At 39.3% G+C, this 16,699-nt stretch overlaps 1 protein-coding gene across 3 annotated transcripts in view; it reads right to left on the minus strand.

Moving 5' to 3' along the window:
• Positions 1-16,699, minus strand: part of SMG1 (SMG1 nonsense mediated mRNA decay associated PI3K related kinase) — a 113,228-nt gene that overhangs the window by 30,597 nt on the left and 65,932 nt on the right. For all 3 annotated transcript variants that reach the window (XM_064362529.1, XM_012464649.2, XM_064362530.1), the window contains 12 exons: positions 13,386-13,634; positions 12,258-12,542; positions 11,023-11,167; positions 10,772-10,910; positions 8,672-8,902; positions 8,391-8,568; positions 7,670-7,831; positions 6,582-6,799; positions 6,219-6,373; positions 3,892-4,114; positions 797-1,043; positions 151-380 (listed from right to left, as the gene is read on the minus strand). In XM_064362529.1, the coding sequence (XP_064218599.1) occupies positions 151-380; positions 797-1,043; positions 3,892-4,114; positions 6,219-6,373; positions 6,582-6,799; positions 7,670-7,831; positions 8,391-8,568; positions 8,672-8,902; positions 10,772-10,910; positions 11,023-11,167; positions 12,258-12,542; positions 13,386-13,634 (2,462 nt within the window). The remainder of the gene's footprint in view (positions 1-150; positions 381-796; positions 1,044-3,891; positions 4,115-6,218; positions 6,374-6,581; positions 6,800-7,669; positions 7,832-8,390; positions 8,569-8,671; positions 8,903-10,771; positions 10,911-11,022; positions 11,168-12,257; positions 12,543-13,385; positions 13,635-16,699) is intronic.

The following is a 16,699-nucleotide window of genomic DNA, read 5'->3' on the forward strand; positions in this document are numbered from 1 at the left end:
AAAAGTACCTAAAAAACACTGCTCTAAAGACCTCAAGTCTTTTCCTTCTTTAATGCTTATAAACATGCAAAAATGGTCTAGTAAGCTTAGAATTATTTCACATAATAACAAGAGTACAGACTAATATACTGTGTTGATAATTTAATCAACCTTTTGTGCTTGTAAGGCAGCTTCCCGTTGTTGCCATCGTTTGTAAAGACCAAATAAGGGTGTGGCTCCATCCACCCACTGGATTAGTCCTGATCTTGTTCCCAGTGGTGTTACAGAATAATGTCGAGCATGGAACCGGGGTGTTTCTTGGCGATTAATTGTAGCAAACATGGTATTCACAATAGATAGGAACTGCATTATTCTCTCATCCAGATGTAAATCCTCCAGTCCTATGAAGACAAAATTAAAATAGCTAAGGTAGCTGATTAAACAGGGTTGGGAGAATACCACTCCTCTGTGGTATTGCAACTAGCAACGGGAGTCAAAAACTGACAGTCCGTGAGGCATACTGAGCATTAAAGAATTCTATTCTGTGACAAGATACTGGCAGTATATATTAGCATTATTAGCTATACCTCACTTGTCCTGCTTGTACACGTTCATACACAAAGTGGGGGTTGAAAATCTTTCTGCACAGCATCCAACCACTGCCCTTCAAAATCACATAAGATACAGGGCACTGCAGGCTAATAATGACATACAGAAATTCACCTGAAATAATCTCCTACCATACACACCCACACTCACACAAAGCATTAGTAAGACTAATACTCTTCTGAAAAATGGAGGAAGTCTTAAATCCTACCTTTGAAAAGATAAGGATAGCTCTTCCCATCTGATCCAAGAAAGAGAAGTTTCTTTGGCTTGGTTTTAGTCGGTAAGATTGTGATGGTTCCACCCACACTATGGATTGTGACAGTGTCTCTGGCTGAGACTTCCCCAGGAAGAGCAATTTCAGTGTTAGTCATGGCAGCCAACCACGGACTGATTTCTTCAAGACGCAAGATGTAACTGGCACGTTTCTGTGCTCTCTGTTGCAAACTTAGCATTATCTGTATACATAAGATGGGAGAAACAAATTTACATCATAACTAGAACATTTATTTTCTTCCACATTGAATCTGGCATAAAAGTAAATCGTAGGCCAGGGGCAGCAGCTCACGCCTGTAATCCCAGAACTTTGGGAGTCCAAGGCAGGCGGATCACCTGAGTTCAGGAGTTTGAGATGAGCCTGGGCAACATGGCGAAACTCCATCTCTACAAAGAATACAAAATTGGTCAGCAAAGTGGCTTGTGCCTGTAGTCCCAGCTACTTGGGAAGCTGAGGCAGGAGAGGAGGATCACATGAGCCTCGGAGGCAGAGGTTGCAGTAAGCCAAGGTTATGCCACTGCACTCCAACCTGTGTGACAGAGGGAGATCCTGTCTCAAAAATAACAAAAGTAAATTTTAAAATCCATACAACGATCTGTTGTTCTTATTTTAAAATTTAACTCAGTACTGGGATCTGGGCCATCCTGGATGGGTAAACACTGGTGGCTGACATACACTACAGGATTCCCACTTTGTTAAGACTCTTTCTTCTCCTCTGTCCAAACAAGCAATGAAATTACAGGAGATAGAAGGAAAACACTGCTATGATCACCCAATTCGGGGCTTTTAGCAATTATTAATGATTCCCCAATGTTGAGCTATGTATGAACAATGCCAAAACAAATTGATCCATTCTTTGCAATAGGTACAGCTAGCAGTTGGCTGGCTGTCAGGTAGACAAACCCTTAAAAAGTCACCTACGAAGTTATTAACATTAAATTATAAGAAAAATGAGGCTCCATATACTCTTATCAAACTGGAGAAGAGGAAATTTGGTGGATTTCTAAGACACTTAACAAAACTGAAGAAAAGACAAAGACAAGTAAGAACTTTTTTTTTCCTGAAGATGGAGTCTCGCTCTGTCACCCAGGCTGGAGTGCAGTGGCACGATCTGGGTTCAAGTGATTCTCCTGCCTTAGCCTCCCGAGCAGCTGGGACTACTAGTGCATGCCACCACGCCCGGCTAATTTTTTGCATTTTTAGTAGAGACGGGGTTTCACCATATTGGCCAGGCTCTTCTTGAACTCCTGACCCACCTTGGCCTCCCTAAGTGCTGGGATTACAGGCATGAGCCACTGCACCCGGCCATAAGAACATTTTTAACAAAGAAGTAACCATTTAGAGGTCTGACCATTTGAGGTATGCAGAAAAGTCCCATGATACTTTCTAATAATCACAGGAAATAGTCTGTATGTACAGTTGTGTTGTTACATGCACCAAAGTCAATAATATACACCCAAATTAACAAATTCTGGACTCCGCTTTCATGTGAAACAATGTAAAGCGATCTTTAGCAAGCTTTGTTCATAAAAAGAAAAAAACGAATTGGAAACACCCCAAGTGCCCAGTGACAAAAGAATAAATAAACTGTGGTATTTTCACATAACAGATCATTGTTCAGCCACACACACACACACACACACACACACACACACAATTCACAAAGTATTCATTCCTCCTATATCCTCTTTTCTAACGTATTTACTGAAATGGAAATAAAGAAACAAGAAACCGGTCTTAGAACACAAGGAAACTCAGGCCAGGTGTGGTAGCTCAAGCCTGTAATCCCAGCAATTTGGGAGGCGGAGGTGGGCAGATCACTTGAGGCCAAGAGTTGGAGACTAGCCTGGCCAACATGGTGAAGCCCTATCTCTACTAAACATACAAAAATTAGCAGGCGTGGTGGCGCGTGCCTGTAATCTCAGCTACACGGGAGGCTGAGGCAGAAGAATCCCTTGAACCCGGGAGGCAGAGGTTGCAGTAAGCCAAGATCCTGCTACTGCACTCCAGCTTAGGTGATAGAGCAAGATTCAGTCTGAAATGCCAGATATAGGTGATGGGGAGGAAGGCAGTACATCACACTGTCATATGTGTACCTATGCAACAATCTTGCATGTTCTTCACATGTACCCCAAAACCTAAAATGCAATTAAAAACAAACAAACAAACCCCTCCTCCCCTCCCATACACACACACACACATAATGAAACTCGAATTTTGGCAAGACCACATAATAAACTTCATCCTTCATGTTAGTTTTCTTTCTTGTACTTCTAGCTATTTGCTCTGAATTTAGCACTTTGCATTTACTAAAGTTGGCTGCACTTTTTGTTTCTACATGTATCTTTTAGTAGCTTTCTCATTGCTCAAGTTCAGTAAGAAATCAGCTAGGAGCAATAAAGGTAAGAGACAGAGAAAGGAGGGAGGGAGAAGGAAAAGCTAGAGCTACAAAGTAATAAGCTCCCCCAACTAATGGTGTTATTTGCTAGAAAAGATGAAGACCAAAGAGAATATAGAATTAAGAAAAACCAAAATATAAAAGGTAAGGATTCTCAAATATGTGAATACACTAATCACCCCACACAGCATATGCAGAATTGATTCCAGAACGACTACTTGTAAAAATTTATGTTGTTATAGGTGATATTTTATCTGTTAGAAATACTGAATGCTCTCCTCATGAAAAACTACATAGACACAAGATTAAACTTCTTATCTTTTATGAGGTGAATAAAGCAGGCAACCAATATTTAGCTCAGGGTCACAGCCCCTTCCCTTGGCTAATTTCTTCATGTGTTGTTCACCGGTGTGAACCTTCCATACATGAAAGATTAGGCACCTTTGCCCACTGATTTCCAAATTCTTAAACAAAAACACTTTAATATATTCCTTATAAGCAACTGGCCACAGGCTGCCTTCTATGGGTTTATAAAATCTCTTACGTTCCAAGTAAGGAGTCCACTTATTTAAATTTTATTATCTCATGGGAACTGTGCCATTTCAGTAGCACGCCTGGGATTATTCTGTACCTCTTTAAATGGAATCCAGCTGCTCCCAGGCTTTGCAGGGTTGGATGGGGTCTTCAATTTTTCCAGGGCATTTTCAATGGCATCACCATAGTTATCCTGAAACCATTTTTCATGAGGGGTTTCTGCAGGAGCCGCTGTGATACTCCTCACGTGCTCCAAAGCAAATACAATGGGCTTCATCAAAGCTGTGTGCTTCTCCCGCATGATTGCAATTTTCTCTTCTCTGACCAAGAAGAAATTTTTATTGAAAAACTTACTGTACATTAAAGTTTTACACAAACATGGAACAATTTAAATACATCAACTCTTAAACAGCATCAAGAAATAAGTCTAAATAAAGCAATAACATGTTCACAAAGTAAATTACTAATAAAGATTTTTTTTTTTTTTTTTTTTTGAAACAGAGTCTTGCTCTGTTGCCAGACTGGAGTGCAGTGGTGTGATTTCGGCTCACTACAACCTCCGCCTCCCGGGTTCAGACGATTCCCCTGCCTCAGCCTCCTGAGTAGCTGGGACTACAGGCACACACCACCAGGCCTGGCTAAGTTTTTGTATTTTAGTAGAGATGGGGTTTCACTATGTTGGCCAGGATGGTCTTGATCTCCCGACTTTGTGATCTGCCTGCCTCGGCCTCCGAAAGTGCTGGGATACAGGCATGAGCCACCAAGACCAACCAAAAATTGTTTTAAAAAAAAAATGGTTGGCCGGGCGCGGTGGCTCAAGCCTGTAATCCCAGCACTTTGGGAGGCCGAGGCGGGTGGATCACGAGGTCAAGAGATCGAGACCATCCTGGTCAACATGGTGAAACCCCGTCTCTACTAATACAAAAAATTAGCTGGGTACGGTGGCGCGTGTCTGTAATCCCAGCTACTCAGGAGGCTGAGGCAGGAGAATTGCCTGAACCCAGGAGGCGGAGGTTGCAGTGAGCCGAGATCGCGCCATTGCACTCCAGCCTGGGTATCAAGAGCGAAACTACGTCTCAAAAAAAAAAAAAAAAATGCAGCTCATAAAAGAGGCAGCTCCTCTATTCAATGAATTAAATGACACAGGGAAAACAGGATATCCACATACAAAAGAATGAAGCAATAACTCAAAATGGATCAAAGACCTAAACTTAAAAGTTAAACTACAAAACACTTAGAAGAAAACATATGGGAAAAGTTTCATGATACCAGATTTGGCAATGATTCCTTGGATATGGCACCAAAAGCACAGAGTAAATTGAGCTACATCAAAATCAAAACTTTTTATAAATCAAAAAATACTATATACTATGAAGAGAATGAAAAGACAACCCACAGAATGGTAGCAAATATTTGCAAATCATGTATCTGATAAGGGTTAGTATCCAGAACACATAGAGAACTCCTACAATTCAACAATTTAAAAAAAACAAAAACCCCAATTAAAAAATGGGCAAAGGATTTGTAATGACATTTCTCCAAAGATATACCAATGACCAAGAAAATACATAAAAGGATGCTCAACATCACTAGTCATTAGGAAAATGCAAATCAAAACTACAAGGAGATACCACTTCACATCCACCACAACAGCTAGTGGAAAAAAAAAGAAAGAAAGAAAGAAAGAAAAAAGAAGTATTTGCAAGATTAGGAAAAACTGGAACCCTCATGCATGGCTAGGATTGTAAAATGGTGCAGCAACTGTGGAAAAGTTTGTCAGTTCCTCAGTAAGTTAGACATAGAATTGCCATATCATCCAGCAAATCCACTGGATCATCCACAAAACATAAACAAAATTCACATAAAATTATACAAAACTGGGACTCAAACAGATACTTGTACACGAATGTTTACAGCAGCATCGTTCACAGCTAAAATGTAGAAGCAACTTAGCTGTCTAAAAAAGGATGAACAAAATGTGGTGTAACTATACAATGTTATTCAGCCATGAAAAAAATGAAATTCTATCACATGCTACAACACAATGAACCTTGAGGCCATTATTCTAAGTATAAAAAGCCAGACACAAAAGGATGGATACAGTATGATTCTACTTCTATGAGGTAGCTAAAATAGGCAAATTCATAGAGATGGCAAGTAGAATAGAGGTGACTAGGAACTTAGGTAAGGGAGAAATGAAGAGATAATCTTTCATGAGTCCAGAGCTTCTTCTGTTTAAAATAATGAATAAGTTCTGGAAATGGACCATGGTGATGACTGTACAATATAGTGAACGTATTTAATGCCACTGAATTGTATACTTAAAAATGATTAAAATAGTAAATTTTATGTTATTTATATTTGATACGTTAAAAAAAAAAAGAGGCAGCTTCACCATCTCAGGATGAGTGTATGGAAACATACTTGCGTAAGGTGTTGTTGTTCTGGACTCTCTTCACCTCATCTTCGAGCTGCTGAATTCGTCTCAGGACGTACATGTGTTGTTGCAGCAAAACTCCTAGCCAGAGCTCATCCCAGAGCACAGTGACCCTGCGCAGTTCAGCCACGAGCATCTGAACCTGCATACACAGCACACCCAAACAGCTCATCTATAAGTCTACGCAAAGCACAGCTCTTCAAACACTGGACTTCGTAAGTTAAGTGTGTGCAATTTGTGTTCATTATACAGTCAGAGAATGCTGACTAATGATTGTCAATACAGATTGGCAAAAGCCATTTTGATTATTCTATAAAAAATTCTTCTACAACATGCGACTTTGTTTGTACCTGTAACACCATGGTTGGGTTTGCAGAGGACAGCTTATCTACAATTTTGCTGTAGCAATCCTGCATCATGGCTTGGTCTTCATTTAATCCACTTTTAGCTTCATCCTTAGTGCTATCCTGAGATGCAGGAGGACTTCCTCCCTCACATTCAGAAACCAACAATTCTTCTCCTTGAATATTGCCAAGTAAAGTTGGAATTGCAGAGGAAAATTTATTTCCTATAATGAAATAGGAGGACAAGGAATACTTTGAACATTTCTTTCATGTGCATATGCTGAGTTAGGGAAAACACTGATATAGATCTATTTGACTCAAGAGCACTCATTCAACTAATTTGTCTTCCATGCATTACACTGATTAAAGACTGTGGATATTCTGTCTTTTTATAAGTTGAGCTTTCATACTTATTAACATAAGCTAATGAAAGATATATATATGGGAGAAAGATAACAAGTGTCTAACAACATTCTTCAAGGTGGAGTTCAAAACTTGGTATAATCCTTCCTTTTTTTTTTTGGAAACAGGGTCTCGCTCTATATCCCAGGTTGGAGTACAGTGGCACAATCTTGGCTCACTGCAACCTGTCTCCCAGGTTCAAGCAATCCTTGTGCCTCAGTCTCCTGAACAGCTGGGACTACAGGTGTGCACTACCACATTCGGCTAATTCTTTGTATTTTTTAGTAGAAATGAGGTTTCACCATGTTGGCCAGGCTGGTCACAAACTCCTGACTTCAAGTGATCCACCTGCCTTAGCATCCCAAAGTGCTGGGATTATAGGTGTGAGCCACCTCGCCTGGTCAAAACTTGGTATAATACTCTTCTACCAGTTACAGCTCAGTGAACCTGGCAGAGTTACTCCATTTCTCCACGTCTAGGTGGATTACTGTCAAGACTACAGATAATGTGCAAAGCACATGTCCTGGTGCCAAATCCACAGTAATTACTCCCTCAACAAATGCTAATTATTACTACTAAAAAACCGACAAACTCTAACAACTCTGGAACATAAAGCTTAAAAAATTTGACCTAACAAACATTATTGGCACAATAATTTATACTTAAAGTAGCAATACTTGAATATTCTGTACCTGAAGCCTGGGATTCACTACTAAGTGATATGGTACCCACTATTGCAGGATACAATATGAGATGTGGGGAATCTTGAGCCACGCGACAGAGAAGGTTACAAATGCTTTGGCGCACATAAACTTCAGGGTGGTTTAAGCGTGAGAAAAGTTGTGGAATAATTCCTTCAGGATAAGGAGAGAAAGACAAAGTTATTTAAATATAAGAAGAAACTATGAGCATTGTAGATTGAACAGATAAAACCTGATGTGTGTCAGCATTAGTACAAATTTTAAGAGTTCAAATTTCTCCCTATGATAATAAAGAACCATACACAGTAATTCTTGATTTGCAAATCTGGTTAAGGTTGGTTTAGGTACAGCACTATAATCAAAGTCCAGGGCAACTCAAAAATGTGGAGAAATATCTTTTGTGAATGCCTACAAACAAGGCAGAGACAGACAATTTTTATATAAAGAGGATATATAAAACCTTTTGAAAAATTTTCACCACCCTCTCCAAAATTCATTTTGTATATGAAAAGCTCCTGTGTCTTTCAGCTTCCCATTTCTGTAAAGGTGGGAAGAAAAGTCCTAGTGGTTAACAAGCAGTACAGAGTGTCCTAGGACTAATCTGGCTGTTCTTTCACACATTCAAATAATAAACGTAAGAAAAACACTTTTTAATATCTTATATATCCTACTGAGAAACAATTTTTCCTGAAACATATTATGCAGGTCTCACCTCTCCATGGCGCAGTGGGTGTTGTCTCCAAGCCATGCTCCAGGTACTGCCGAAGCTCGCCAGCGTGCTTCACGAGCAACCGCAGCAGGCGCAATGTGGCCATCACAATCACGTCATCAGTGCTCTGTTCTGCTCTGTGACTTAAATGCAGCCGAGGGTCATCCTCATCTAAAGGAATCTAAGGGTGAAAGATGAGGGGAATAAATAAGAAAATAATTCAGAACACTACTTTTGTTTAATAAGGTTCCAAATGAATTTTCTTAGAACACTGTGCTACATACTTGACCAGCGTTGAGTTTAAGGAAAGTAAAGTATGCACTGCACGAGAGTTTGTAGAGGCTGAATATTCTATCTACAACTTTCCTCCACACTTTAATAACTCCTTCAGTTGCACTTTCATCCAGTTCTGAAAGCCATGGGCAGCTTGATATTAACTGACGCCAGATAACATCAACCATGTCATCTTCTTCATTATCTTCACTCTCTGTTATCTGGAGCGTTATATCTTCATCCTGAAGAGGAATTGTGCACAAAATGCTATTTTAAATACAAACTGAAAAGGGAAAAAGTATGTAATTTGACTATCATAAAAACATTCTTCTCATATATGACAAAATTATCCCACATTTAGTGTTATACACACTAAGTTAATACCAGTATGCTTCTCTTTATGATGTATTTACTAATATGAAGACAATGAAGAATATAAGCTTTTAGCAAAGATTAGACTTTTCTGGCGTTTTTTTGTTCCTTAAATGCTTCCAAATTACAATACAGTATTCTGCCTGCAGAATTTTTTTTCTTTTCCTTGAGACAGAATTATCAAGGCTGGAGTACAATGACACGATCTCGGCTCACCGCAACTCTGCCTCCTGGGTTCAAGCAATTCTTATGCCTCAGCTTCCTGAGTAGCTGGGATTATAGGTGCCCGCTATCATTCCCGGCTGACTTTTTGTTGGCCAGGCTGGTCTCAAACTCCTAACCTAAGGTGATCCACCCACCTTGGCGCCCCAAAGTGCTGGGATTACAGGTGTGAGCCACCATGCCCAGCCTATGCTTGCAAAAAATTAAGCACAATCTGCTCAAAGTTTGAGGCTGAATGTAGACAGAACAGTAAACCTCATTCTCTTTACAGTACTGTGCATGTATTGGACACCAGCTTAGTCAGAGACTTAGATATGCTGCTGTTTACAGAAAGAACTGATCAATGTAGCTTAGCCTGGCAAATAAAATCCATGCTTGTGAGGACTGCAACCAAATGACATATTGCTTCGGCATTCTAGAATTGACAGAACTCTGAGGGGAGACAGTATTAACCGTGCAGACCTAGTCCATTGTTATCAACTATGACTACACATTAGAATCGCCCAGTACGTTTAAATATACACAATACACACACACACAAACACACACACCCTTCATTCGGAATATCTGGGAGTAAGTTTCATGCGCTGGCATAATTTAAAAGCTCACAAACCAGCCAGGCACAGTGGCTAACACTTATAATCCCAGTACTTTAGGAGGCTGAGACAGGAGGATCACCTGAGGTCAGCAGTTCGAGACCAGCCTGGTCAACACTGTCAAACCTTGTCTCTACTACAAACACAAAAAAATTAGCCAGGTGTGATGGTGTCTACCTGTAATCTCAGCTACTTGGGAGGCTGAGGCAGGAAAATCGCTTGAACCTGTGAGGTAGAAGTGGCAATGAACCGAGATTGTGCCATTGCACTCCAGCCTGGCAACAAGAGCGAAACTCTGTCTCTCAAAAACAAAACAAAACAAAAGAAAACAAAAAAAGCCTCACAACCAAGGGTGGCTTAAGAACTTAAAATTTCTGATAAGAGCAATTAAAAGAGAAATTTAATTTACATAAAATGAAATTCTCTTATTAATTTTTTTTTCTTTTGAGACAGTCTCACTCTATCACCCAGGCTGGAATGCAGTGGTGTGATCTCGGCTCACTGTAACCTTCAAGTGGTTCTCCTGCCTAAGCTTCCCTAGTAGCTGGGATTATAGGCGTGCACCACCGTAGCCTGTCGATTTCTGTACTTTTGGTAGAGATGGGGTTTTACCTTGTCGACCAGGCTGATCTTGAACTTCTGACCTCAAGTGATTCACCCACCTTGGCCTGCCAAAGTGCTGGAATTACAGTGCCCAGCCAACTTCACCTATTTTTAACAGGAATCTAATGAAATGCCTTGATTTCTCAAAAGAAATAAATTCTTCTTAGACAAATATAACTCATCTTAAAACGTAAAGTTTTAATTTACAACAATAACTGCTAAGCCCCATTTAATATTTAATCAAATATATATGGTCAATTTTTTCACAATCAGTGATTTGGAGTAGCAATCTTGCCCCAAGCAACACGTTTTCCTTGCCTGAATCCCTGCCGGCCGACATACAGCCTGTCCAAGAATACCATATATTCTCTCTTTCTCTTCCTCAGTTATAGTGTCTGGAAGCAGATTTTGAACTTCAGATTTTTCTCTAGGCAGCAGGCGAACACCTTCTCCCTGACTATAAAGATAAACAAGTTATCAGTATTTTAGCTACCAAAACTTTACCATATCAGCAGACATTTAAATATTTATTTTTCCAATGCATAAATAAACTACACATTTAAACATACCTGGCATTGTCAACCACCTTTCTGCCCCACCTATAAGCCCAGCTGGCCAATGCTGCCCAAGATTTGGCTACTTCAGGTGCCTGTACTGAAGACAGGTGATACAACTGTCCCAAAATGAAGTCAGGTTCTCCAACTCCAATATGCACTGCCATAATGGACAAAAAATAATAAAAGAACTCAACAATGTTACATTCACAAATTCCTAATGACATTCCCATTAGCATTTTAGGTTTTTATCTGCAAGCAATAAAAAGTTCCATAATATTACTGTACATAACTTGAATAAAGCACAAATATGAATTATGCTCTTAAAGGTTGGTATGTTGAAATGAATTCATTACTTTCCCAAGTAAGCTTAGATTATCCCCTGTGGAAGACATCAATGTCTTTCATGATACTGAACATTGTCAACAGTCAGGTTTAAGCTGTACTGTAGAAAGTCTTGCATTATGAATCTGATTGGCTATTTCCTCATGATCAGATTGACTTTAATCATTCTGACAAAAATAACAGGTGATGAGTACACCATTTCATTCATACAGACTCATGAGGCAAACATCTTCATTCCCTTGTTAGAGGTGAAGAAACTGTCAAATATAGTGCATTTGCAAAGATCACAAGACATATCCTTTATGAATATCAAGACCCTATCTATCGAAATTATTAACACCAATCTAAGTAATTAAACTCTTAGGCTTCAGAACAACAAAATTAAGGCATAGTCTCATGTTTCAGCAAATAAAATCATCTCCCAGATTTTCTCTCAAATTTTAAAAACAGGGGAATGGTGCCTTCCACAACAGGCACTCAAACATTGAAAGAATCAACTACCCTATCTGTAAGATATCTTTCGGTTACTAGCTTATGTCCGAATGGGAAATACAAATCTTTCTATAGGTTCTGTGTTCCACCAATCCACAGGAACACAGGTAACTATTTTAAATCTTTGCTACTCCTTCTATTGTGAGGTGAAATTTTAGATGTGAGGGGTAGGATCTTATTGCCAGCAAAAACATCTAAGTCCATAGAAGCAAATTGCCTAGGAAGCAGAGTTCAGCGACTTCAAAAATGGCATTCAATCCTTAATATGTTTTAGTTATTTCCTGACAATAAAATAAACTCAAATTCCATAGATATACTTTGTCTGGAAAATTATAGCCTGCATAACATTATAAACTTTAAAATAGAAAAAATAAAACTTCTAAAATATTTTAAAGCTAATAAAGAAACTCTACCTGTAGATTCGCTCTCAATCCGAGGATACTCTTCTTCCATTGTATTAACAGATGGCAGTTCTATTAACGTGAGTATGTTTTTAGACAAAGTAGAGAGACCTGTGAAGTTCTGTTGATGCTGAGCTCTGTAAACCTGTTTCAGCTGTCCTGAAATTTCTTTCCATTCTGCCTGGATCCATTTAGCCAGTGTCAGAATTGACTTAGCAACTGCATATTCAGCTTTCGCAGACTTACAGAAAGATATGGCACAAGAACTCAACATTTCCATTGCATGTGTTGACTGGCCTACAGAAAACCATAAAGTCAGAACTTAGAATCTTTAAAAGCAAATGATGGAGGGAGGCACTTGGGTTAGGAAACAAACAAAAAAGCAAATGACTAACATTATTTCAGTGTAAAATAATCAACTTAAAAAAAAATAAAATAGATACAGGACCTCACCATGTTGCCCCAGGATGGTTTCAAACTCCTGGGCTCAAGCAGTCCTACTGTCTTAGCCTCCCAAAGTGCTGAGATTAAGGGCATGAGCCACCATGCCCAGCCAAAATGCTAAACTTTTTTTTTTTTTCTTTTTTTTGAGACAGGGTTTCACTCTGTTCACCCAGGCTGGAATACACAGTAGCACAATCAGGGTTCACTGCAACTTCAACTTCCAGGCTCAAGCAATTCTCCTACCTCTGCCCCTCAAGTAGCTGGACTACAGGCATGTGCCACCAAACCCTGCTAAGTTCTTTGAATTTAAGTATAGCTGAGGTTTAGCTCTGTTGCCCAGGCTGGTTTCAAACTCCTAGGCTCAAGCAATCCTCCCACCTTGGCCTCTTAAAGTGCTGGGATTATAGGCACGAGCACCTGGCCCAAAATAGGAAAGTTAAAAAAACATGTAAATTCAGTGATCAGTGACCTCTGAAAACATTTCTTACTTTAATACATTGCAACAAAATTCTTTTAAAAACACTGAATTATAAAGGTAAGTCAGTAACAAGTAACTTATTATTCAGGATGCAAATATTCTGCAACAGCTGGAAATGATCATCTTTCCTATTACTACCTTATACCCCACATACACAGTAACATTAATATACATATTTTTATTTTACTCATGTATTAACCATAATTCATTTTACTAACCTGCTGTATATAGCAATTTGGTTTTTTCAATGTCAAGTTCAGGCCCCCATTTTTCATCCACCTGACCTTGAGTTGACAGTTTTTTAAAATGTTGGACTAAATCCTGTGCAGTGGTGGTCTTTCCCAGCTGAACTTCACTGCACTGTGCCAGCAGTCTCGTTGCAAGGGACACATTTCCTCGTTTTCTAGCAAATTTTGCTGCTGTTAGACCTAATTCCATGAGATGGCTTCTAATTGGGACTGTTTGTTCTGAAGAGAAGAAAATGTTTTATTAGTCCCTGATTTGTCTACCCAGATTGCATGGAAACATGGCCAAAAAATTATTCCCCAACTATCCCTCTTCCATACCACTTCCTGAAACAAAGATACTCATCCTCAAATCCCTAGCAGCTAGCATAGTGCTTGAGATACAATTAAATGTACACAATGAAGTAGAGCAAAGTAAAATCATTCACTTTTAAGAAATTTTTTAGTTTCTGAATGTTTGGCAAAAAGCCTGGGCCGAAGGGTAGGGAAAATAGGGAAGGCTAAACCATCCCCCCAACTTCTTCTCTAAGTACCCTCTGCCCTTCAATTATTCTCTTGGTTTTCTTCCTACCTTGCTGAAGAATCCTTCTCAGTCTCTTTCTCTTCCATCACTCATCCATTAAACACCGGTGCTCCTTGGACTCAGTCCTAGGCTCTCTACTCTTCCCAATGCATACTCTCCCTGGACATCATCATCTTTTCCTGTGACTTCAATTACCACAGAAATGCTGACAACCATTGAATCTTTACCCAGACCTGCCAACTGGTCACCTACACTCTATTTATTTCAAGAGTGCTTCCACTAATGTCAGTCATGTCATATGGAGTTCATTTTCCACCACCCTCCAAACCTCTTATTATCTTTTTCCCTTTTCCCCTTCTCAAGGAAGGGCACAGGATCAGCATAGCTGCCTATGCAAGTACTTGGCAACCATCATAGACTCTACCTTCAACCCTCATAACCCATTTGCTTTCTTCTTTCCCTACTGCCACCCTAGTTACCCTTTTTAGCAGAGACTTCACCCTAACTTAGTACCTTTGTCCCCATTCTTATACTCTTCTAATCCACTCTCCAACTTGCAACTGAAATGATATTACACAAAGTGTAAATCTAAACCTTTAACTTCCCTGCTTAAAAGCCTCTGATGACTTCTCACTGCCATTCTGACAAATCCTCAACTCCTGAATTCGGCTCCTCATTGATGCTTTCGAGCATTCCATTCCAATCTCAATCTCATCCAGCTCCATCTCTTCCTACTCTCTCTTAGGTGAACTGAGTCATCTAAGAATCATCATTTTTTCTGGCCTGCACACATTTTTTCTAACCCAATCAGCCTGCCTTCTTTCTCATCTCTATCTTCCTTAAGTTTCAGCTTAAATGTTACTTCCCCACAAGTCTTTTACTGATTCCTAGGATTAAATCAGATGCCCTCATTATTTGCTATTCCTTGTTGTGATTTTTCTTTCGTTTGTTTTTAGAGACAGAGTGTCACTCTGTCACCCAGGCTGGAGTGCAGTGGCATGATCAGAGCTCACTGCAGCCTTCATTTCCCAGGCTCAAGCAATCCTCCCACCTCAGCCTCCTAAGCATTTGGGACTACAGACACATGCCACCACACTCAGGTGATTTTTTAAATTATTCTAGTAGAGACAGGGTCTCACTATGTTGGGTCACCATGTTTGAGGTCAGTTTTCCCTGCCAGAATCTACAATCTCCTTGATCACCATTATATTCCAATGTGGAGCATAATACCTGGTAAAAAGCACGTTTCATCAGTACTTGCTGAATAAAGAAACAAAAACAAAGAGGAATGGAGTTCTGTCTCTGAATATAACTGCTGGTTACTGACCTTTCTTCTCAATTTAAAAACTTACGTGATATAAAAAGAACTGGCTAAGTATGGTGGCTCACCTCTGTAATCCCTATTACTAGAGAGGCTGAGGCATGAGAATCTCTTGAACCCGGGAGGTGGAGGCTGCAGTGAGCCAACATCATGCCACTGCACTCCAGCGTGGGCAACAGACTGAGACTCTGTCCCAAAACAAACAAACAAACAAACAAACAAACAAACAAAAAAGACTGGAAAAAAGATGAGGGTACTTGTGAAGCCATATTATACAACACATTCTGTCCCAGGACTTCTATATACCTTGTCTCATCTCTTAATCTCATATAATCCCTACAAGTGGGGTAATCCCCATAAAACTAAAAAAGAAAGCAGTCCAGAAATTCAATGATTGGCCCTAAGATTCCTCAACTGGCAAACATCAGGCCAATGATCCAACCCTGGGTATGTTTGGCAGTGAGAAACCAATTGAGTCACAGCTGCAAGTAACCACCATGCAGTACAAGTCCCTATCTTAGCTGTTAGCTTATGTGACATTTAACACTCAAATTTACTCAGCAACACCAGCTATCACATTTTCAACTAAAACTCCACAGCATTCTGACAACTTTTCTGTTTTACAGCAATAAATGGTTAGCATCCCTTTGACATATAAATATTTATACAAATAGTAATTCTCTAGCCATTCATTTTGAGTATATAAAACTCAACATTCACAGTATATTTTATGTGACAAAGAACTTACGTTCAGAACACAAAAACAAGTCTTATGTCTTCATTAAAAATAGGTGAAGAATTTGAACAAACATTTGAAAACTAAAATATACAATACTCGCTATGCAAATGAAAATATACTCATCATTATTAATCATCAGGAAAATGTAAATAAAACTATGAGATACCACTACATACTCACTCCAGAGATTAAACTTTTTTGAAAGTTAAGCCATGTGACCCAACAATTTTACTCACAGGCATTCACTCAAGAGAAAGACAAATAAACGTCCACTTAAAGACTTGCACGTGATGTTGAGATCAGCTTTATACTTAACAGCCCAATATGAAAAAAAAACCCAAAATCTATCAAAGGATGAAGGGAGAAATAAACTGTGGGATATACATACAATAGAACACTACTCAATAATAAAAAGAACTGTATTCCTGATACATGCAACACAGGTGAACCTTAAAAACACCATGCTAAGCAAGAGAAGCCAAGCACAAGAGAATACGTTGTTAGGATTTCATGTACACCAAATTTTAGTAAAGACAAGTCTAATCTATAGTGACAGAAGGGTCAAATGAGGAACCTTTGGGGGTAAGATGGTGTTCTGTATCTTGATTGTATCAGTGGTCATACAAGTGAAGACATGTTAGAACACATCAAACCATACACTTAGAATGTGTAATATATACCTCAATAAAGGAAATTTTTTTTAA

The sequence above is a fragment of the Aotus nancymaae genome, unplaced genomic scaffold (assembly GCF_030222135.1).
Source record: "Aotus nancymaae isolate 86718 unplaced genomic scaffold, 86718_ANA_hifiasm-v0.15.2.pri h1tg000049l, whole genome shotgun sequence".
Lineage (NCBI taxonomy): Eukaryota > Metazoa > Chordata > Mammalia > Primates > Aotidae > Aotus > Aotus nancymaae.